The 24,554-nt window shown below is 41.2% G+C and overlaps 1 protein-coding gene across 3 annotated transcripts in view; it reads left to right on the top strand.

Moving 5' to 3' along the window:
• Positions 1–24,554, top strand: part of LOC121914234 (transformation/transcription domain associated protein) — a 145,411-nt gene that overhangs the window by 14,146 nt on the left and 106,711 nt on the right. For 2 of the 3 annotated variants that reach the window (XM_042437483.1, XM_042437485.1), the window contains 16 exons: positions 135–232; positions 576–770; positions 870–1,061; positions 4,140–4,305; positions 5,414–5,670; positions 6,469–6,669; positions 9,067–9,218; positions 11,454–11,653; positions 13,000–13,217; positions 13,501–13,698; positions 14,938–15,198; positions 16,232–16,393; positions 17,042–17,138; positions 19,123–19,244; positions 20,300–20,470; positions 21,054–21,122. In XM_042437483.1, coding sequence (XP_042293417.1) covers positions 135–232; positions 576–770; positions 870–1,061; positions 4,140–4,305; positions 5,414–5,670; positions 6,469–6,669; positions 9,067–9,218; positions 11,454–11,653; positions 13,000–13,217; positions 13,501–13,698; positions 14,938–15,198; positions 16,232–16,393; positions 17,042–17,138; positions 19,123–19,244; positions 20,300–20,470; positions 21,054–21,122 — 2,759 coding nt within the window. The remainder of the gene's footprint in view (positions 1–134; positions 233–575; positions 771–869; positions 1,062–4,139; positions 4,306–5,413; positions 5,671–6,468; positions 6,670–9,066; positions 9,219–11,453; positions 11,654–12,999; positions 13,218–13,500; positions 13,699–14,937; positions 15,199–16,231; positions 16,394–17,041; positions 17,139–19,122; positions 19,245–20,299; positions 20,471–21,053; positions 21,123–24,554) is intronic. The other variant, XM_042437484.1, reaches the window with a different exon arrangement.

Here is a 24,554-nt window from a genome sequence, read left to right as displayed (position 1 = left end):
TTCTATACCGCTTTTCCGCAGTGATCAAAGCGGTGTACATAGTACATAATTATGGCAGTCTTAACAGTTGCAATTTGATTTCTTGAGTCTGCTCTTGGATTGTGAAAAGTAATTCCACTTTGGATTTCTTTTAGAAGCACAGTTCATTCCCAATAAGCAGCTGCAACCGAAAGAGACACAGATCTATATAAAACTGGTTAAATATGCAATGCAGGCGTTGGATATTTATCAGGTATCTGTATAATCTGTCTAAAGTTGGGCTTTTAATGCTATATGATGTTGTTATTAAGGCTTGTATAGAGTCTTTTAATGAATATTAATATTTTAATGTGTAATGTTTTAACTTTATGAATTATTTAATTGTTTTTTAAATGTTATAGTTATACTCCTATGAATGTTTTTGTATTCTTAATTTGTATTGTTTTAACTATGTTGTTAGCTACCTTGAGTCCCATTATTGGGAGAAAGGTGGGATATCAATTAATCAAATAAATAAATAAATAAATATATAACAGCAAGTGTAATATAATTATCAAAAATTGACTAGGTCCTGTTATATTTCTCCATGACAAAAGGTTCAAATTGCCGGGAATGGGCAGACGTACATTCGGGTTGCAAATTGTCAGACGGTCCGGATGAAAGAAGAGAAGGAAGTCTTGGAGCATTTTGCTGGTGTCTTCACAATGATGAATCCTTTGACTTTTAAAGAAATTTTTCAGACGACAGTTCCTTACATGGTTGAAAGGATCTCTAAGAACTATGCCCTCCAGGTAGTGATTTTGGGACTGAAACCACCAAGTTAAAAAAGCAGCTGTACTGTACTACCATTGGTGGCTGCTCTTAATGTCTGCATGCCTTTCTTTTGACAGATTGTTGCCAATTCCTTCTTGGCCAACCCAACTACCTCAGCTCTATTTGCCACAATCTTGGTGGAGTATCTTCTGGACCGGTTGCCCGAAATGGGCTCCAATGTGGAGCTGTCCAACCTGTATCTTAAACTGTTCAAGCTGGTCTTTGGCTCCGTCTCACTCTTTGCAGCAGAAAATGAACAGATGCTAAAGGTAAAGCTGGGAAATGGGCAGTATTAGTGATTTCCTCTTTATTGTATCCAGGTGTGATGTTCTGGAATGCCCATATTATTCTTCTGTCTCAACCCCTTGAAGGCACCAACTCTGGAAGGCAGTTTAGTTTTACTGTTTTAAGCATTGCCTGTAACATGTAGTATAGCTAAAAGTGTTGATCCAGTCACTCCAGCTAGCAACTAGGCCAAAAATAAAAAGGGATAGTCATTGAAGAAATTTAACACAAGATTGTGCTAAAGCCAGAACAAGTAAGACCAATTACTTTGATCATAGAGTTATTAGCAGAGTACATGTGCCATAGTGTTGGAATAGGACTGCAGATGTTCAGGGTCAGAATGTAAGGGCTGTAAACTCATAGCAACATTCTGTTCAGATTCAAGTCTATCTGGGTGTGGGACAGAAATGCATTTGTTTCCATAAAGCTGGATCCTTGATTCTTCAAACCTATAATTTCCTCGAATTACCAAGAAAGGAAATTCTCTTTTAGACTAGGACTCTGGGTGAGCAGCGTTCGAACCCCTGTTCAGCAGTGGAAACCCACTGGGAGACGTTGGGCAAGTCACACTCCCTCAGCCTTAGAGGAAGACAGTGGCAAACCTCCTTGCCAAGGAAACCATTTGATGGAGCCCCTTAAGTTGGGAGTTGACTTGAAGGCACATTAATAGCAAGGACAATCAGACTCAGTTTTTTTGGTAGGCCATGGGTCATTCACTATTCAAGCTGATGGAAAAGGAAAAAAGAAATTCCAATCAATTCACTGCATTCATTCCAAAGAGGCACCTGGAGTTCTTCTTGGAATCCTAGCCAGTATTTGGCAGCTTTATTTTCAGTAGTGTTTCTTGGCACGGTATCTTTTTCCTGTGGTTGGACCTCTTTATAGGACTGTAGCTTTTGGATGGATGCATTATGAAAAACATATAAGTCTTGGCCTATATTGCACTAGTGCTGTACTACCAACACAACCATATACAGTACATACATACATACATACATACATTACCATCTCTGCAGAGCTTGCAAATACCCAAAAAATCAGCTCTGGGAGGGCTTCCGGCTCCCTGGAACTGGTTTTGGGGAGTGTATGGGGAGCAATAGTGTGTGTGTGTGTGTGTGTGTGTGTGTGTGTGTGTGTGTGTGTGTGGTGAGATTTCCCCTCTCCCATTTCCATGAACACAGATAGTTGCATCACTAGATACCCTCCATTGGACTCCGACTATTGACAGCAGTGTTTGTTCATCTTCTGGGAAGTCCTCATTGTTGGTGGGCTATTCATTTCACTCCGATTCTGCCTGTCTTGGAGAGGATTCTAAGGAGTGTAAGGCATCCACCACGTGGCGCATTGTGTCCCTTTCTTCAGCTTCCTCCCCCTCCATCCTGAATCAAGGTCACTTTCATTTCATAAACGGCAAATCCAATTTAAATGGTGTGATATACTGCCATCACCGCTCCTTGCCTGTTAAATTATTTGATTCTCAGGAATTGATGGGGTGGCCTTGAGTAGACAATTTAATTTGAGCGATGAAAGCTATTCACAGCAATTGCGGAGCAAGGTCTAGGGCCTTTAGATGTTAATAAAACCCATAATTATTTCAGAGTTCCTACCTGGGATGAGTCTCCCTGTCTTCTCCCACCCACTCTCTTTGAAATAGCCTGCGCAAGGCTTTTAATACCCCCCCCCTCGTATTTGGGAGGACACTTTAATCCAAATGTCAGCGTTTTAATGACAGTGATCTATTTGAGTGTTATGTGTTCATCTGGTGAGGCTCAACTGCCAGAGGATATAAGGAAAAACAAAGACTGACACTATGATTGCTTGAGGGATCAGAACAGAAAAATATTTGCATCAAAAGACCTACACTTTTAAAGTTTGCTTTGTAAAGGTTTTTATTATAACTGGTTTTCAGACTTCTTTTTACAGAAGGAAAGATTCCAGTATTCAATTAAATTGATAAGAACCCAAAAAGTTGCTATAAATGTATAGAATAAATATTAAACGAACAGTTTTGCTGTCATTGACACTCTTACTCAGTTTGGAGGTTAAGTTAAAAGAAATAACATGGTTTGTGTGTGCCTGGGTCAAAACATGTTTGCTGTAGCATGTTTTTCTTGCTACAGGTTGAGTCTCCCTTAGCTGGAATTCCAAAATCTGAATTAGTTCAAAATTGTCCACATAGGTTGCAGAGACAGTGACCCTTTTGCTTTCTGATATTTCTTTGTTTTATGCACAAAATTATTTAAAATACTGTATATAAAATTCCTTTTAGGCTGTGTGTATAATGTGTGTATGAAACATGCATGAATTTCATGCTTAGACTTGGTCTCATCTCCAAGATATCTCATTATGTATCTGCAAGTATTTCAAAATCCTAAAAAATCCAAAACAATTCTGGTCCCAAGCATTTTGGATAAGGGCAATTCAATCTGTAGCCATTATGCCAAGTGCCAGACATGGGTTACACATCTATGGGGTGGCTTTTCGTCGCAATAGCCGGGTGAGTGTGCTTTTTGTCTCAGTAGCTGGATGGATGTGGTTTTAATTCTGTGGTTAATACTGTTTTAATCTTGATTTTGTATGTTTTAACTATTGTGTTTTTATTGCAATTATTTTGTCTTTTCTGAACTGCCTTGAGTCCCAGTGTGGAAAAGAGGCAGGACAGAAATAAAGGGATGGATGGAAAGAGCCTAAGACAGTGATGGTGAACCTTTTAGAGGCCGAGTGCCCAAACTGCAACCCAAAACCCATTTATTAATTGCAAAGTGCCATGTCCCTCTGGCTTTCTAGTAACAAACTCTGGCAAACTCTGTGCTGGGGTGACGGCACAAGTGCCCACAGAGAGGGCTCTGAGTGCCACCTCTGGCACGCGTGCCATAGGTTCGCCATCACTGGCCTAAGATGTTATGCTTGTACATTTCCCTCCATCTTTCCTGTAGTAGGCCCATTGCATCACCATCGACTCCCAGAAGAAACCTTGCAGCTGGGAAATCACTGATTTAGTCAACCTGACAGAATGAATTGTTGAAACTCAATTAAGACTCTTTCATTTTTTATTTAAACAGCCACATCTGCACAAGATAGTGAACAGCTCCATGGAACTTGCCCAGACTGCCAAGGAACCCTACAATTACTTCTTACTGCTTCGAGCGCTCTTCCGATCTATTGGAGGAGGGAGCCACGATCTCCTGTATCAGGAATTCTTGCCTCTGCTACCAAACTTACTCCAAGGTCAGAATAAAGATAGAATTATAGAGAAGGAAGGGAGCACAAAGGCCATCTGTTCTCACTCCCTGACATGCAGAAATGTACAACTAAAGCAATCTTGAAAGATGCCCATCCAAGCTCTGGACTCCCAAAGAAAAAGTTCACCACCAAAGCATTTTTTTAAATGTCAGTAGGTGACTTAGGAGAAAGCTAGTGTGGGCTAATGGTTTGAACATTGGACTAGGACACTGGGAGACCAGGGCTCAAATCCCAGCTCAGCCATGAGAACCCACTGGGAGACCTTGGGCAAGTCACACTCTCCCAGCCTCAGAGAATAGCAATGGCAAACCCTTCTGAAGAAACTTGCCAAGAATGCCCTATAATAGGTTGGCCTTAGGGTATTTGTAAGTCAGAAATGATTTGAAAGCACACAACAACTGCAGGTGACTTAATAGGGCCTAAGTCACCTAAACGTTAAGCTGGGTCGGCCCTGGTTACTACTTGGATTGGGAGACCGAGTGCTGTAGGTGATATTTCAGAGAACAGACCTGGCAAAACTACCTCTGAGTATACCTTTCCTAAGAAAACCCCATGGAATTCATGGAGTGCCATAAGTCGATAGGTAATTTGAAGACACACACACACACACACACATGGATAGCTCATGACCATTTTGTCTGGAGGAATGACTTCTGCAATAAATTCTTGTTGTGTTATGATGATCTTTGAAGCATCTTCCCTGGGTGCCCTACCCACAGTGTTGCCTTGGAAAGAACTTGCTTAGTAATGCTCCTCTCATCTGTGGCATATCTTCCCAAGAGAGTCTGCCTGGCCTTCTCATTAGTAACATTTAGCCACAGAGCTCATGTGTTTTTTTCCAGCAGGCATATAGGCCTTGATTTTATTTTATTTTAGATTTTACAATGTAAGTTTTATTACTGGCCTTTAGCACTCTTGATATTGTTTGGGGCTGATCTATTTGTTTGGGTTGTGATTTTATTGATCTGCCCTTTTTATGTATGTGGTAAACTGCCCCGAGGACATTTACTACTTGGCAGGCATAGAAAATTGTAAATGAATAGTCGCTGGTGGGAAGTCTATGATTTGATTGATGCCGCCGGTTGCCTTTCAGGTCTTAATATGCTGCAGAGTGGCCTGCACAAGCAGCACATGAAGGATTTGTTCGTAGAGCTTTGCCTGACTGTCCCGGTTCGATTGAGTTCCCTCCTTCCTTATTTGCCAATGTTGATGGATCCTTTGGTGTCAGCCTTAAATGGATCTCAGACGCTGGTCAGCCAAGGCTTGCGGACTCTTGAGTTGTGTGTGGATAATTTACAGCCGGATTTTCTGTACGATCACATTCAACCTGTGCGTGCTGAACTCATGCAGGTAAATATGCCGTTCTCAGAAATGGTCACCAGAGGACAGTGTTCACTCAGATGCTGCTTCAGTTCAGCTTGCATGATAGTCTTCTCTCTGTTTTGTGCTACACAGTAGGAATTGTGTAGGCTACCTGTGGTCCTATGATGGATCCAGTTTGGCCCTTGGGACCCTGACTGGCCTGAAGAATACCTTTACATAAAGAAAAATCCTTTTGTGATCCTATAACCAGCTGTTTTTGGGAGAGCTCACCACTCTGAAACAGCTTCATCAAAACTTTGAGAGGTGACTGGAGGCAAAATGTCACTCCCTGTCACCTCCTGCTGCCCGCTGTAGTGTTGGAAGAATTGGATGATGTGATTCTTTAGGTTCTGGACTATACCCTACCTCTGTGCTACAATAGAGAAAGCACTTGTTCAGATTGATCTGGAGATTTTCAGAAGCCAGAGCTCTCTTGGAAAGTAATCTCACATAAATACAAAGGTCGAAATACTTACCATTTTTCCAGGGTTGGAAAAGAGAGAGAACTGGATTTGTTTTTGTTTGATTGATTTAGCTAAGAGCCTAGCTTTCCCCCCTTGTGGGTTTGTTCTTATCTCTGCTACCATAATCTTAATATTTGAAAGAATGTATGTTAGGATACATTATTTGGGAATGTATTATTTTGGTGGAAGATCTTATCCTACTGCCCTCCATCAGATTTGATTCCAGGACAGTTTAGAACATTTAAAAAACTGCAGTAGAGAACAGTACAGGACATGGACACATTCTAAACCAAATGTGGCCATTTTAAACCTTTCTCCTAAGGCTTTGTGGCGGACCCTGCGTAATCCTGCCGAAACCATCTCCCATGTTGCCTATCGTGTGCTGGGCAAGTTTGGTGGAAGTAACCGGAAGATGCTGAAAGAATCACAGAAGTTGCAGTATGTCGTGACAGAGGTTCATGGGCCCAGTATTACAGCGGAGTTCTCTGATTGTAAAGCCTCAATCCAGCTCCCAATGGAGAAGGTAAAGCAGATTTTTTTCTGCTTGTAGTAAATTAATGTCCTTTGAATCATGAATTATGGAAGGGCGTCTCAGTGCTACTCATTGCCCAGCATCCTGTTACTGATTTACATCTACAAAAGTGCAGTTGATATGCACATATGTCCCAGTTTCGATGCACCACAGAAGGTTCTTAATTTGCCCTTGTGCTCCCTTACTCCCAGCATTTGTTACACTCCACTTGGTTGCTGCTGTGGTTCTTGGTGGTGGGGAGGCAATTCAGGCCATGAAGATACAGCTCCATTGAGTTGCTGGGGGAAGGAAAGAGCATATTTACTCCATTCAAGAGCATAGCCCCATTCTCAATCCTCTATCCCAAGTTGAGACCAGCAGCTGGAGGGCTTCAGGTTCCCCTTCTCTGATATAACAGGGATTACTGAATTCCCTTTTCTATTTTGTAAAGCTATATGAGATTACAATGAAGTCATTAGGACCATTCAGTGCAATTGTACGTGTTTACTCAGAAGCAAATCCTCTTGTGTTAAAGTGGGAGGTTTACTCACTATTGAGTGTGTTTAGAATCACAGTCTAAGGTTGTATTTATACTTTGGGTTGTGACCAGCTTTCAGTGGTGTACCTCTACTGGATTTTCTTCTTCTTTTAAAATTGGTAATGTCCCTTTCTGTTTTTTAGCCCTCTTGTCCTGTGCATGCTGAAAATGTGCTGTGGAGAGGGAAACCCTCTAACTTAGCACCAGGGAGGGATTGAGGCACCAATCCCACTAGCATTGGATACCAAAGTATCAGTCTTGAACCTAAATCTCCCTACGTTGCTCTCCAGGATATTATAATCTTGACTCAGCTGTGTGTGCTTTCTTTGCAGAGTATTTCCATTTGTACGATGGGCAGTCTTGGGCAACTAGTTTAATCTTGGCATTGTGCCCCCATCCCAGCTGTGAGCCCCTGAATTGTTGGCCAGCATTTGACAAGTTACTGTGTTTAAGTGTTGGCCTTTACCTTTCCTTCCCTTTAACGCTGTACAAATAGACCTTTCTGACATGTGATACTCAGGCAGGATATTTTTTATCCTTGCCTCAAAGTCGGTGAAACCTCTGGCTGAATCTCTTCCCCTCCCTTCCTTTTCACTCCCACCTAGTTCTGGATTCAACAGCTATGATATTTTTATGCATAACATTTTTCCTATTGACTAGGATTCTTGCTTTGCCCAGTTGGTCAGCAAATGAGAAGTGTTTTTAGCTATGCTTGCACAAAATAAATAAAATGAGTATCAGGTTCTTGGGGTTGACTGGGAAGCAATCTCACTTTACACCATGCATCCGTGGAGCCAGAAGTAAAGGCCGTTGAACTCGGCACAATTGGAATGGAGTGCCGACAGAAGAAATCCATCTATTGTGTTTAATCCTGTAGTGAGAGAAGTTCCACCCCAGTGGTCTGTGGCAAACTCATTGTGCTGGGTTTTCTTCCACTGAGAACTTGATAAAGGTGGTGTGCGAGGTACAAATGGCTAGCTTAATTCATGGCTGGAAAGATATTTCGGTACAAAGCTGAGAAGGGGTGGAGGAAGATAAGCATCCAAAGTATTCAAAGGTCACTTTATCTACATAATTTTAAATCAAGCGTTGAAGTATGGATGATTGAATTTTCCTTTCGCAATCGGTTAGGCAACAAAATTTCTTATTTCATGGCTCTCAGCTGAATTTTGCAGTTGGGCAGCATCTGATCAGTGCCCTATTTGGAGGAGAGAGAACTGGGTTTTTTGTTGCTTATTGTTATTTTTTCCATTTTAAAGCCAAACTGTATCAGTGTGTGCCTACAAAGAAAAGGGCTGTGTAGGTCGCTGGTGAGAAGAGAGGATAACTTTTATTGAGCCACCTTCAGTTGGCAAAATTGTGATCTCTGGAGCTTCACAAAGTGATTGCCATTAAAGGATTCACATAAATTGTCATTATGTTGGTCTCAGGGTCTAAGATGCCATTCCTGATACATTTGTCTTACAGAATGGGGAGGAAACAGAAGGACAGAGCTTTGGAAAATCTAGTTTTGCGACAGCAGATCCCATAATGCCCATGCTGATCAGGAATTGTGAAAATTGTAGTCCCAAAAAGAGAGGCTACACAGGCTTAGCCAGTGTGCATTATTTATTTCCTATTGTGAGATCTTTATTTTTTAATAAAGCAAAGCTGTTGTGACTTTTTAATAATGCATGTACAGGTATTACACATTTCATTTAACTGTGCAGGCCATCCTTAATTATACTCTGGACACTACCTCTGTCTCTTTAAAACAAAGTAAGTTAGCAGGCGCTGCTTGGGCATGTTTTAGGCTGTGTAATAGCCCAACAGTCAAGAAACTCTGCTGTTTTTCTGGTTTTATTGAAGCAAATGCTTTCTGCTTTTTATAGGCCATTGAGACTGCCTTGGACTGCTTGAAGAGTGCAAACACAGAGCCATACTATCGGAGACAGGCTTGGGAGGTGATCAAGTGCTTTTTGGTGGCCATGATGAGCCTGGACGACAACAAGCATGCTTTGTATCAGCTTCTTGCACACCCCAAGTAAGCTTAGTTCTTGTTTTTCAAAAAAGTCTTGAGGTTAGCCCATGAGATCAAATTCTGGGGTGTGCTGGATAATCTGTAGTTCAATTGGATAGTGTAGGAAGCAAGGAAATAATTGGTGAGTGAAAAGGTTGAGAAATGTGGATACGGGAAACTAGGCAGACATACTGTGCTTGTCCATATGACATGATAAGCAATGGTCTGTAGTAGCTGGGTTTTATTGCTTATACCATTATTTGCCCAGCAGATGACCAAACAAACTGGCATGGTGCTTTATTTAACCACTGCCATTGCTGCTTTGCAATGAGAAGGTGGCTGGCTGGTGCACGCCTCTTACCTCATCTTCATTGCTGCAAGAAGGGATCAGATTTGTTTGTCTTTCCTTGCACTTCTGAAGGTGTTTAGAACACCTCAAGAAACAGTGTGGTGCAGTGGTTAGGGTGATGGATTGGGACTTGGGAAGTTCTGGTCCACATTCAGCCATAAAGTTCACTGGGTGACCATGTGCATCATATCTCTCAGTTTTTGTGGATATAAAGCAAGGAGCAGGCTTGCCACAAGTGTAATGAAATAAATAAATAAGAGTTTCCTGTGTTTCTGGGGAGTGATACTCTCTTCCCTCTCCTAGCTTCAAGGGTTTCATTATATTAGCTCTCTCGGGCAGTTGTCACTTACTAAAGAGTTGTCATTTACTGTGACAAACAATGGGCCCCTGGTCTTCAGGCTTAATAGCTCCAGATTTGTTAGTACAGTGGGCCCTTGGTATCCATTTGGGGTTGCTTCCAGGATCTCCCATGGATACCAAAATCCATTAAATACAATGGCGTAGCGAAATGGTGTCCGTCATATAAAATAGCAAATTCAAGGTTTATATCTTTTTTTTAAAAAATTGGAATATTTTGAAGCTGTGTATCGTTGAATTTGTGGATTTGGAGGATTGATTGTACTTCAGAAAAATTGAAGCACTAATCCTCTGTCTCCCACTCTAATCTTTTGGGATGTTTGATATTGTCCTTCAGAAATGTTTATGGTAACCAAGAATAGAGGATGGTGTCAATAACAAAGACTGTCACAGCAAGCCAGATTTGGTACTTCAAGCTGATCAGCAAGTGTCACCTGTAACCTGAGTGAGGTTTCACAGTAGCCAATGCCAGACAGCTAATTTGGGCACCTGAGGCAGAAATCCCATATACGTATGCCTGTTCCTTCTGCCCTGCAGTAAAATACAACAATAACTTAAATGACTAGCTAGTTGCTACCTTTTTATGATGCCCAAATTTTTCGCCCAGAGGTGGCTGCTCAGTATGCCTAAAGATTGGACTGGCAGTGACTTAGTACTTCTGATTCACTTGGGAATATTCAATTAAATTCTTTCATTGCTTTGTTAATCTTTGCCAAATGAAGAGGTGCTGGTTGCATTGCTCTTTCTTTCTTTCTTTCTTTCTTTCTTTCTTTCTTTCTTTCTTTCTTTAAACTAAATGTAACCTGGGACACATCCCCATCATCCCAGTGTTATTGATGCAGAGATATAATGGTTTGTCTCAGAGACAAGACTTGAGCCAGTGCCTAGTTCCTAACTCATTCTATCTGCCTCAGAGCTTGTGTTAGTGTGAAACAGATTGAAGTTCTGTGTTGTGAAATTTGATAGATTCTTGAGAATGACTCACCCATCTAAAACCAGTACATTTTTTTGTAATGCTGTGAACATTTTGATTGAAAATTCTCAAGATGAAATTAAGCTATCACATAAGGCTTGGGATGCATCCTCAGTGACATCTAATAGCTGTGGTCAAGGGAATACACACTCCCTATGGCCTGCAATATTTCCTTTTTGGTTGCAAGCTTTGACATGTCTGGCATGGTTACAACAATCCAATTTAAATGGTGGATGTGGGTTGTGGCCTAATATGAACCTTGAGGCTAGGTTTCCTCTTTGCTGATGTGTCCTAGGTTACACTTATTTTCTTTGATCTAGACAAATGACCACTGAATTGGATTAGAGCAAGATATTGTTTATTTATTCATTCAGTTTATACCCCAGCTTTCTCCTACTAAGGGGTCCAGAATTTAAAATAAAAAGTTGGATAAAATGTATATTGTAAAAACATTTAAACTAAATAGGATTAAAAAAACCACACCACTATAATCTTATTCTATCACGTAATTCTTTATGGGGGGGAAAGTATGCACAAAAAGTATGCATTGCGTCTCCAGATGTCACCTTGGTCTTTGCAGTTTTACAGAGAAGTCTATTCCCAATGTGATCATTTCTCATCGGTATAAAGCCCAGGACACACCTGCCCGAAAAACCTTTGAGCAAGCATTGACAGGGGCGTTCATGTCCGCAGTGATCAAAGATCTGCGCCCCAGTGCTCTTCCTTTCGTGGCCAGCTTGATTCGGCATTACACCATGGTGGCAGTAGCCCAGCAGTGTGGTGAGTAAATGTTAGCTTATGTAGTCAGGAAGAAGATACCTTTTTATACATTTAAATAAAACTGTATGTCATTTTAGTTTTGGGGATCGTGGGGAGGCTCTGGCTAAGTGGGGAGGACACAGTAGAATAGGAATAAGCCACCTAGGCTTGGCTGCTGGAACACTCCATGCTGGAAGAAAGACCTCTTCTGAGCCTAAAATGTAGCAAAATGTACACTCCCCATGTTCCCTATGGGACATGGGGAGACAGACAGATTTTTTAGGGAGGGGGATAAATGTGTGTGTGAGAGGGTGCTGACTTTTAAGGTCCCTGGATGGGACAGTGGGACCCAAAGCCGCTCACAGTTGTCTACCTGCCTTTCAGCAGTTGTTGAAGGCTTTTTAATAGTAGTAGATGAGACTAAAGCAAGCAGAGGGTGAGGGCAGACAAAAAAAAAAAAAATAGATGAACCCATCCCTTCTTTCACTTTTCCACTCCTTCCTTTCTCTTTTGGAGCAGCCCTTTCTTTATTTCTCTTTCTGCCTCACTCCTTCTGTGTGTGTCCCTCACTCTCTCTGTGTCATCTCCATGCCACCCGTTTTCACTTCTCCTCCCCATCTGTCTGTGCCACAGATTCCTCTAGTTGAATCTTGAAACAAGTTCTTGTTGAAGGATATCTCAAATGCTTGTTGAAGGATGTCTCAAATTAGGCCAAGGACTGCATGGGATCATGCTGAGGGCCATGCAGGGCTTTTGGGGTTCATGCTGCCCACCCCTCTGAAAAAAGGTCCTAATACTTACGTATGTGAAGAAAGTGGATAGTGTGATATGTTTGTATGTATACTGGTAGAAAGCACAAGGAATGGCAGTGTCACCTAATAGAACTGATAGGCAAGAGATCTGTAAGAAGCAGAAGAAGTGCAGAACTGTTTAATGGTGTTCATGTCCACAAGTGGTGCTGATGATCTTTGGCCTCCCTGCCTTAAAAAGGGGACTGCTTAGGTTTGTAGAGAAAAGATCTGTTGACAGCTGCTAGCCACGATAGCTATGAGGTGAGATATACTGTACTGTAAATCTCATAAAGATAAATAAGATTGATAGGATGAACCTCACATGTTCAGAAGCAGGATGCCTCTAAAATAGTAGTTGATGGGAGTGGGAGGCAATAAGACAGGAGGGGCTAATGCCTTCATATCTTGCTTATGGGTTTCTTGGAATCATTAGATTTGGCCTTTGCAGGGAAGGCAGATTACAGGTTGCTGAACTTGGTAGATCCTCTCTGATGCTTTTGTGTACCTTTCTAATCAAATATTCCTGGTCTTTCTTTCTTTTCTTCTTTGTCTTTTTTACTTTATTGCCAATTCCAGGTCCTTTCTTGCTTCAGTGTTATCAGGTTGGAAGCCAGCCCAGCACAGCCATGTTTCACAGTGAAGAAAATGGATCTAAAGGCATGGATCCCTTGGTCCTTATTGATGCCATTGCTATCTGCATGGCCTATGAAGAGAAGGAGCTCTGCAAAATAGGAGAGGTGGCACTTGCTGTGATATTTGACGTTGCCAGCATCATTCTGGGATCGAAGGAAAGGGTAATGAAAAGAGTTCTCATGTCTGTGTGTGGTTTATGGTGAGCCTAAATCACTCTGTTCTTTGCATATTTTAATTATTTGTTTATATATTTATTTTGCAAATGGAATGTGCATCACCTGCATGTATTCTGTCATAGACTAACACAGGTTTGTGCCATGCTATTATGTACATTCCTTCATAAAATAGTCTATTTTATTAATGTGATCTTACTTTCTGAACAGAGGCTGGGCTTTTCTGTGCTTGGCTGACCGAATTCTATTCTGTTTTCTTCACATCTTCTAGGCTTGCCAGCTTCCCTTGTTCTCATACATCGTGGAACGTCTCTGTGCCTGCTGTTATGAGCAAGCCTGGTATGCCAAGCTAGGAGGTGTTGTGTCAATCAAATTTCTCATGGAGAGGTTACCCCTCATTTGGGTTCTTCAGAACCAGCAGACATTCCTCAAGGCACTGCTATTTGTCATGATGGACCTAACAGGAGAGGTATTTTGACACAGTTATAAATTGCTTATTGTTAGTGTCCTGATGTCGGCTGTCTGTAACTTATTGCTTTCTTGTTTCCCCACACAACCCTCTTGTAGTCTGAATCCTGTATGAAACCTTCAGCGAATGGAGATACTGGTGTCATTTTTAAGGAACAGACTTGATTCTGTGTACATTTGTTTAATGGTTGCATTGTCTTTCTCAGTCTTAGACGATCACAGTGAGTGTAGCTGGTAATAGTTTTACAGGTATGAGTGTATGCCTATGCTTACTTACCTGAAGTTATGTAGAGCAGTGTAGATATAATGTGTTTGCTCTTTAACCATACCAGAGAGATCCTGGGTCTAATTTTCTCCCCCTTGTCCTATAGGCAGTGACATTAACCATGGTTAAAGTTAACCAGGACTTGAACCAAACCATAAACCATGGCTCCAAGTCCTGGCTAGAAGGGAACCCTGATCAGCCTTAACATCTGTGTCATACTTCCTTAATCACAGTGAAAACAAGAAGAGTTGATTTGTTCTGCTGAAAGGGACAAAACAATGTGCATGAACTGAGACTGAAATGAAGACATGGTGCAAGAAACTGCTTTTTTTCCCTTTGAGTAGTCTGTATCTAAGAGGGTTTTAACCTGTAATGTATGGACCTGTGGGGAGGTCCATGTGTCACCCTCAGTGAGGCACTAGTGGCAATCCCCCCCTTGTTTTGCTTTCATTCCTGTTAGTTTTGAAATTATGTTTAATTACTTTTTTTCCCAGAGATTGGGGTTGGGTTCATAGGTCTTAACAGATCAGTGACCCCTAAAAGGTTAAGAACTACAAATCTGAAGACTAACATTGGTTGCAGAGCAAATCAGAGAGAGTTTGAGTTGGTATTTAGTAGCTTTTTTCTGTCACTTAACATGTTCAGGAAAGTACAGCTAGGCAGGATAAACTAGAGTTTTAAAGATAACTGAAATGTTTTTGATACAGCTTAGTGATATACTCAGTTTCCAGGAATCTTGGTTTTACATTCAAGGTATTCTTGGAATCGCCTTGCTTTGGAAGTATTCAATAGTGAAATTATTCTAGCTTTTAAAATTGATCTGGGTAGTATTTTATCTCTCTTATTGAATTGCAAAGCCTTCTAATCTGTCCACAAACTAGAATTTTCATTGCAAAATGGTCATTTCCATTGCTGAGTTGGAGTCACTCTGAAGCTTGCATTATTGGTGCATTAATGCATCTGTAACCTGCATAGGTGTCAAATGGAGCTGTTGCAATGGCCAAAACCACCCTCGAGCAGCTCTTGATCAGATGTGCGACCCCTCTGAAGGATGAAGAGAAAACAGAAGACATCCTCACAGCCCAGGAGAAGTCCTTCCACCACGTGACCCATGATCTGGTGCGTGAAGTGACCTCTCCAAACTCCACTGTGCGGAAGCAAGCCATGCATTCTTTGCAAGTGCTTGCTCAAGTCACAGGGAAAAGTGTCACTGTGATCATGGAACCACACAAAGAGGTGAGACTGTTGATTGAAGGTGAATTGTTTGAAATCTGGTTGACATGTTTGCAACAAAGTGCACTAGAGCATTGGAGTCTGCAGGTTGTGAGGGGGTGGAAATAAAAGTTGACCTCCTGTTTTGAATTTACCATACTTGTACAGTTTAGAATTGTGGTGCTCCACAATGGTTGTATTCTGTGGAGGGGGGAGCATTGTTATTGACATACAATCATGATAATTTCATAACTGGAGTGAGCAGTGTGGTCATGGGACAGTGGTCATGATGTGTTATGGCGTAGCATGTTGTGGGACAGGCTGACCTTGTGCAGTGACATGGCAACAGTGCCCCAGCATAGTCACAGAGCACTTGTAACCCAGATTAAAGGGCAGCAACAGAGTCATGGGTGTCTTGCATGTCCGGAAAGATTCATTTTGCGGTGCCTCTGTTGTGCAGTAGGAGTCCCCATTGTGTAACAGGTCATCTAATTGGGGGATCCAGTTATGTGGTTGGAACCCCCATTGCACAAAGAGACGCCATTGCACATCCATTAAAGTTCTCTAACATTGTTCTGTATTATGAAAGTAACCTATCTTTGTGATTGTAAAGTCACACATCACATCCTGTAGTGTGACATCTTGTCCGAAGTTTTTAAAGCATTCAGCCTTCAAGATTACTTTTAAACTTGTTCTAATCTTTTAAAGCTGTTTTAACTTTTAAAATGGTATTTAATATATTTTAGTCTGTTTACTGTGATTTTTTTTAATAGAGGGAAAAGTAGATTTTTGAATTAATTAATACTGGTAAATGTTTTACTGGGTTCAAGCCCCCACCAGTCCAATCCAATCCTGCTTGGTAGTAGAAAAGTAGCTCAACATACTGGCCTAGAGCTTTTATGTTCAGCATTCTTGGTTCTCTGCTACTCCTCATGTGGATGAATATTTAGAAGCTGGGTTTCATCAACCTTTATATAAGTCTCTGTGAGGGCAAAAATCAGGGTGGTGGTTACATGCCACCATGGCCACACTTCTTATGCACTGTGCTATTTTTTAGGTTCTCCAAGACATGGTTCCTCCAAAAAAACACCTGCTTAGACATCAACCAGCAAATGCTCAGATTGGTTTGATGGAGGGGAACACCTTCTGTACCACTCTGCAACCCAGACTTTTTACCATGGATCTAAACGTTGTCGAACACAAAGTATTCTATACGGAGGTACTTGGCATTGGCTTACATGATCATACACCTTCAGCTTAAAGCTTATTCATACTGCAGTTTTGGGAAGCAAAATGGAGTGCATTTATCTTGTTGTATCCTTTGTCTGCCAATCAGGTGTAGTGATTGTGTTTGTGCCACATCTTTGCTAAGGCTCCTTTATTTTTGAAGACATTTTTCTGTTAGGAGCTCATTTTTCCCCTTTTGCTGTCCTGCTTTGCTGTGAAATTGTCTGTAAGGTGAAACAGAATTCAATTTTAATAAAAGACCAGGAGTTTTGGAAACCATTTTATCTTGTTCAGATTCACTTGTGAATTGAAATTGGATTATTCAGCCTGAGCTATCTTTCCTTATCGTTCAAAGTCTAGGGTAAGAGAGAATGCAAACTTTAAATCATCTGGAATTGCTTACAAGTCAGGCTGTGTTCGCCTGGTCAAATTAAAACAGTGACAAGGGAGCCTTCTGAAATGTCAAAGTTGATGTTTTGGCTTGTATTCTGCTTTAAGGTGCCTTATTAAAACAATTAGCAAAGTAATTGAAAGTTAGAGCCAAATGTCAGTATTGAAGAGTTTCTTCCCAGGTTGTCTGTTGTCTGTCTCTGTTCAAAGCAGTGTGTGCATAGGCTAAGCATTGTGTCTTAACTTCCAGCTTTTGAATTTGTGTGAGGCTGAAGATAGTGCCTTGATGAAATTGCCCTGCTACAAGAGTCTTCCTTCACTCGTACCTCTTCGAATCGCTGCGCTGAGTAAGTTCATAACACTTGGAGTTTAGCTGTGATAGGCTGCTTTGTCAGGATGGCAGCAGATCTGACACAAGGAGTGCCCTAATACAAAAGCAGTGGGCACCTCTAAGAAGGCTGTAAAGTGCTATATTATTTACTGTAATGTTGGCTGAGTGGCAACTTAACTGTATAAACCAAGGGTGGGAATCATGCAGTCCATGCCCCACATGTAGCCTTAGGCTTTCAGAGTCATGTTTTGTTGAGAAATCCATATAGAAATAGACCTCCATTGTAGGCCTCCTGCAATGTTCTCACCTCCGAATAGTTCACCCACTTGCTATGTTTTTTAAAACATATAAAAAAGAGCTGGGGGAAAAAAACCCAAATCCCCACAGATCTGCACTTTGCCATTGGGGCAATTTTTAACAGCCAGTGTAACCCATTGGAACAAAAAATAGTCCATGCCATTTTTTCAATGAACCATTATGCCATAAAGCAGTGGTTCTCAACCTGTGGGTCGGGACCCCTTTGGGGGTCGAATGACCCTTTCATGGGGGTCGCCTAAGACCATTGGAAAACACCTATTTAATTACAGTTATGAAGTAGCAATGAAAACAATTTCATGGGTTTGGGTCACCACAACATGAGGAACTGTATTAAGGGGTCGCGGCATTAGGAAGGTTGGGAACCACTGCTATAAAGCAACAATAACATGCTCTGGTTGCCAGTAGTTTGACTCCTCTTGAGGGACATTGAAATTCCTCCTATTGAAATTGGGTGAAAATTGGAAATCTTTGGCAGAAGCAGGAAAATGTAGGAAATATACATTAAACCAGTGGTCCCCAAACTGTGCTCTTTAAGGGATTTTGGACTTCAGCTCCCAGAATCCCAGACTATTGACCAACATGGCTAAGGCTTCTGGGAGCATAACTCCAAAATCTCTTAAAGGGTACAGTTAGCGGACCACTGCATTAAACCATAATGGTAACCATAGTTGTGATCCTAAATGTCAGCATGTTGCATTCTCATTGTAGATCAAAGAATACACTCCCAATACATAGGAGGCATGGCTGGAATACTGTTGGTTAATCCCAACTAGACTAGACTCATTCAGTTAGTTGTTCAGTTGTGAGACAGCACATAAATAAATAAATTTAATGGATGCAGTGGGTCTGCTCTAAAAAGTACTAAAATAAATTTAGGGCTGTGGTTCATGAGTGTTAAAAGGGCTATATTAAAGTATTGACTTTAATAAACTATAGATGGGAGCAAATACATGGCTTATTTCAAGCTATAGAGAGAGCCTAAACACCTTGCAATTACCAGATCCTGTCTGATTTTGGCATCTAAGTAGGGTCAGGCCTGGTTAATACTTGGGTGGGAGACCACAAAAGAATACCCAGTGCTGTAGGCTGTATTTCAGAGGGAGACAATAGCAAACCACCTCTTGAGTGTCTCTTGCCTATGAAAATGCTATGAAATTTATGGGGTTGCCCTAAACTGACAGGTGACTTGAAGACAAGTACATAAGCTATGGCTATAGAGAGAGTGAAAATGAGAGAGAGAGAGAGACTATATTTGTATCTAGATGTATTAAACAGATTCACTAAGGTGGCTATAGTCCTTCTGGCTGTATTATATTCAGAACAATATGTCTATGAAAACCACTTGCTCGGGAAGCAGATTTCAATAAATTTGCTCTTGACTCTGACTTCAACCTATTGTCCTCATCTCTCTTGAGAACATTTCCGCTCTCTTCAGTCACGCTGATGGTCTGGAATTCCAAATGTTCTTTGGAAATGGCCAGCTTATAAAGCTACACATAATCATATTTTGTTTTGACCTCCTCCTTCTGCAGCCTGCTGCTCTTGGCAAAGCATGCTAAGCTCTCAGTAATTTAGGGAGAAATCAAAGGAGTGTGACATAGAAGTAAAAACAAAGAATTGTTTCTCACCCTTTTTGAGTTTCCAGTTAATAAGGAAGCCCGTTTTCTCTTTGATTTTTGCAGATGCCTTAGCTGCTTGCAATTACTTGCCGCAGTCCAGAGAGAAAATCATTGCTGCACTTTTCAAGGCACTTAACTCAACAAACAATGAACTCCAGGAGGCAGGCGAGGCTTGCATGAGAAAGGTTTGTGGCACTGAGACAAAGCACCTTTGTATTGACTTTGGTTTTCTTTTTCTGGAGAGTAGAAGTAACAAGGCTGCTGTGTTGCCACTGGGATTAATGGTTGCTCTGTTTATATCTGTGTTCGCGTGGTGCCGGTGTAATTGGGTGTTGTTCTGTTTTCTTTTGCAAATGGCTCAGTTTGGGGCATTAGCTTTTCCACTACATCTCAGATGCATCCCCCCCTCCAAGGCAGAGAACATTTTTCCCTAAGGTGCTCTCCTGGTGTCATGCTGCCACTGGCCCCATAATCTGGGGAGTGGGTTGTTGATGTGGTAGCTATAATGTGACTTTAATGCATTTAATTATAGTGCCTAAATGGCTCATGTAACTATTGATTGTTGCTTATAGTTTGCATCAAATTCCGAAGGAATGGCAGGGCTGAAAAGGGCATTAAGGTAAAGAAAAATAGGTCCTGGGCTCATTTTGTAGATAATCATTGTTTTTCCTGCTGGCAGGGCTGAAATGCTCTCAAGGAACCTGGGAAGGTGGGTTTGCTGTAGGTGTTGTTGACCATCCTTCATCTTGATGGTAGCGTTTGTGTGAACAAGATGACGCTATAATTATTCATGACATTGGCTAGTCATGAAAGTGGAGCATTCATTCAGGATGGAGAACCTTTTGCCCTCCAGATGTTTGGGGCTTCCAACACCTGGAAGTACAAGCCATCATGGCCAAAGCGTAAGAGATGTGGGAACTGCAGTACAAAACATTTAGAGGGCCATCATGATAATAATATCATCATTATCATCATCTTTATAGCCTACATAACAAAATAGCACTCTCTTAAAACCCTGTCTAAAAGCTTATGTGCTAAAAACCTGTTGCAATGAAAAGGTCTATCAAATGACACCCCACCCAGTCCCTTGCTATCCTTCGATCAAAGATAGACCTTTTTATTGCAACGGGTTTTTAGCACATATGTTTTTGGCATACATATGCATTGTAAAATAGGGATATGGTAAATGCTTGAATAGAACTACTTCTGGACTGAGGGAGATTGTTTTACTCCCTTGCAGTTTTTGGAAGGTGCTACAATTGAGGTCGACCAGATTCACACGCACATGAGGCCTTTGCTTATGATGCTGGGTGACTACCGAAGCTTGACACTGAATGTTGTGAACCGCCTGACTTCAGTAACAAGACTCTTCCCTAACTCCTTTAATGACAAGTTCTGCGATCAAATGATGGTAAGGACATCAGTCTGCTTGAATTACCATTTATGACAAGGCACCCTGAAAGCAAATGTTTCTGAGAAAAGGCTTAAAAGCGATTGAATAGATTTTGCGCAAGGAATTTCTTTCTTTCTCTGCAGTTTGTAGTTATAGTAGTTGTCGTTGGCACTTTGGGGTAGATTGAGGGAAAGGGGGAGTGAACAGATCCAGTTCGAAGCCAATGTGAAATCATTCGCTTAAGAGAAATGCTATGTTGGAATAAAAACATGCCCCTTTTTCAAAGAAGTCAGAGAGATGGGTGACTGCCTTGATCAGTGGTTGTACATTTGGAAACTTTGCTAATAGTAGTGTTACAGATAGGACTTACCAAATATTTCAGAGGGGAGTTTCAGTGTTCAGCACCAAAATAACCCTTGGAGAGACTTGGAACAACACTTGGTTCTGGAACGATACATCCCCCATTTAAAAACAAAAGGAACAAACATAAAACACAACAATCTGAAATCTCAAAAATGACAGTGTGCTCCTAATTTATCATATAAGATTTTCTTATTGTAAATAATTATCATGTTCACTCAATGTTGGATTTTTTTTACAGCAACACCTGCGTAAATGGATGGAAGTAGTAGTCATTACACATAAAGGAGGACAGAGGAGTGATGGAAATGTAAGTTGACAGTTTTTTGTTCTTGGGTATGACAAACTGAGCAGAATATTAGGGAAGTGCAACTGATAATTGTTTGCTTTGGTTCTGAATTACCAGTGTATTGACTCCGTATCATGCGCTGTGTATGTGTGTGAGAGAGAAACAGAGAGGTGCTGTAGAATAAAGAAACACTGTTATTTAAGAATTGGTGTTTACCATTTATGATATTGTAGTATCATTACTGACTTATCACCATAGTACTGATGTGCTGTCTAGAAGGACCCTTGCTTCTGAATGTGTGAAGGAACATCTCAGGAATACCCTCTTTTTCAGAGTGAATTGAATTCAAGATGTATTTGCCATGAGTGCTCTGTAGCAAGAGAACTGTAAATTTCATTGGAAACGCATCCCATGTTCATTGAATTAAATTAGAAGCCAAGACCCTGTCTTTAACAGTGATACATCCCCAAGAAAAAAACATCTTGGTCCTTAAGAAAAACATCCATCCTTCAGGAGCACACCTCTTAAATTAATGCACTGAATTTTCTGTCTCTTGCACAGAACTTATGCTGCATGGAGTATTCTCTCATTTCTCTTTGAAGTACAAACATATTGTATTAGATTTAGTACATACATTTTGTATTTACAGAGTTATAGGAAATAAAAACAAGACTACTTTGAAAACGGGATTGTGTGAAAATTCAAATCTTGTAAAGATTTTTCAGGGTTTTTGTGGAAAACACTAGTTTTTCTCAAATTAGAATCATAAGTAGAAAAGCACTAGTTGTCATCGCCAATGATTAGATGTTCTACAGGTTTTGCAGTGTCTTGAGAGCCCAAAATTGAAAACCATTGTTCTCACAGTAGTTGACAATAGCAACAACTTCTTTGTACCGATGATCTCTCTGCTTAATTAGCCTTTCCTGTCACAAACTCTTATATATGATTCGTTCTTTTAAAAAAGAGGAGTGAAAGTCTTACAAGGGGATATAGTTCTGTCCTGAAGCGTGAATACTTGGTATGTGTTAAGATCAATTTACAATGGCAGCATACTCGCACACAGGAGAATATACTGCTAGTTAGTAAAGTCGTAGAGCATGTGCTACACCACCTTTGAAGCCTTACTGTAGTACAACCAAGGCTTGGAGTTAGCCAGTTCTTTGAGAGACACCATTCACTCATCTTTTATTTCTGACAAGCAGAGGCACAGTGATTTAAACCAGGAGTTGGGACTGGTTGGCCCTCCAGATGTTGGACTCTAATGTCCATCACCCCATATCAGCATAGCCATTAATGAGAGCTGCAGTCCAATAATGTATAGAGGGCCACGTGTTCTTCCCTTTAACAACATTAATGAGACTGCAGGGAAATAGGAACATCATGTTTGCTCCCAGTAGGTGTCTATGGAGCTTTGTTGATGCAAACTGAAGTCCTGTTTTCTCCAGGATCTCTTTCATATAAGCCAGCCAGAAGAAGGACATGAAAGCTATCACCTTTTCCCAACTCTTGCACAGGAGTGAATAGCATCTAGAAGTACGCCTTCTCTGAACCTTGCGTTCCAGTAATTAATATGGTTAAAATCTCTTTTGAAGCACAGTTTTGGACCTTCAAGTTAACTCTAACTTTGAACCAACCAATTATAGAGTTCTTTTTTGGCAATTATTCCAATGAGGGTTGCCATTACCTTCCTTTGAGACTGAGAGAGTGTGACTTGGCTAAAGTCACCAGTGGAGTTTCAATGGCTGAACAGGGATTTGAACCTGATTTCCTGGAGTCCCAGTCCATCACTCAAGCCACAACACCATGCTCACTCTGTTGAAAGGGGTGGGTAGGGTAATAATCTGTTAAATTTGGCCTGTTGTGATTTGGATGTTCACATCAGTGGAGATTTTCCCAGCTCCCAATCTATGATCAAATAGTATACTGAGGCAGGACTGGGCAAAATATAGTCCTCCATATGATGTTGGTGTACAATTTGTATCAGCCCTAGACATCCTAACCAGGAGTGAGGAATGGTGGGAATTGCAGTCCTACAGCATCTGGGCAAATGCACTTTGCCCACTTACAAAGCACTTTGAAAGGGGCTATTACAGTTTGGAATTTCTAACATCGCCAAATTCTTGAGGATCTAAATGCTTGCCTGGAGGGAAGCATTTTTGTCAAGACAGCCATAATATGTACACTTTATATAATGTGGGGTGAAGGAATGGAGGTAACATATGGGTTATTTCTTATTGGGGGAAAAAAAGCCTTCTCCAGGGCCTTAATTGACCTAGATGGGGCAAAATCGTGACAAAATTATCTCCATTTTGTGTTTTTCTAAAAATAAAAAACCCAGCACATATTAAGCCCAGGGCCACAAAACCAGCTGTGTGGGTTCCAAGTGCTCTCTTTGCCAAGCTATATAGATTGTACTGTATGATTCTAACATGCTTCCACAGTAGATGTTTCACTGCTAATAATGTGGGGCATTGCTGAACATAATAACAGACTAATAGTAGACATAGCCATTTTAAATGGGTTAAGATACAGTTTTGTGTTACAGAGCTGCTCCAAAAGTTATTGCTTGCCTTGGGGGTGACGGTCAGCATCCCATTATGAGTTTGTCTCCCTGCCATAAAAGCTGTTGGAAATCACGACTTTGTCTGTTATCTCTGTGTGAATTGGATCATGAAAACTCTTGCGTTACAGGAGAAGCAGCTCCTCATTTTTAGATGGAGCGAATCATAAATAGAATAGCTGTCATTTCCTCACCATGTATCTAAATAAGCCTTCATGATGTATCCAGGGGTGGTGTTCCAGTTGGATTTGCTCTTGTGCAGACTTGTTCTTCATCTACGAAGCTATGAACAAAGTGTCTTTGGACAAGCCAAACCAAAATTGTAGAGCAATGGAAAATATCATCCGTTCCTCTGTCACTTTGAAGAATCAAATGGCTGCATACACACTGCAGAAACAACCCAGTTTGACCTCTGCTCGGGGGTCACAACAAATTCCAGTTCCCAGAATTCCATAGCATTGAGCCAGGGCAGTTACAGTGATGTCAAAGGGGGTTATTTCTGCAGCATGGATGCAGCCTAAGTCTCTCTGTCTCCGTACCCCTTCTCCCTTTTCTGTATGGCGGCTTGCACATCAATGCTCTGATCTCCATTCATACCAACGGATGGGAAAAACCAGAATCTTTATGGCTTCATATGCATTTGCATAGAAGAGGTTTGCATTTCCCATTCTAAGGAAGCAGTGCTTTGTGGTAAGCAGATTTATCACTATCACAGATCAACACTAGACCTCTGTGAAGCTCTGAAAGAACTCTGGCCTGTTACAGACAGCCAAAATAAAGCTGCTTCGAGTCACAGTGGAGATATGGTGTTTCAATGATGCATGCGTCCTAAGAGTCCAGAAGCCTCACCAAAGCCATGCTCCAGTCCTTAGGGCTGGAGCATGGCTTTGGTG

The sequence above is a fragment of the Sceloporus undulatus genome, chromosome 8, assembly GCF_019175285.1.
Source record: "Sceloporus undulatus isolate JIND9_A2432 ecotype Alabama chromosome 8, SceUnd_v1.1, whole genome shotgun sequence".
In the NCBI taxonomy this organism is placed as follows: domain Eukaryota; kingdom Metazoa; phylum Chordata; class Lepidosauria; order Squamata; family Phrynosomatidae; genus Sceloporus; species Sceloporus undulatus.
Note: the sequence above shows the minus strand (reverse complement) of the source record. Positions and strands in the feature narration are given on the sequence as shown.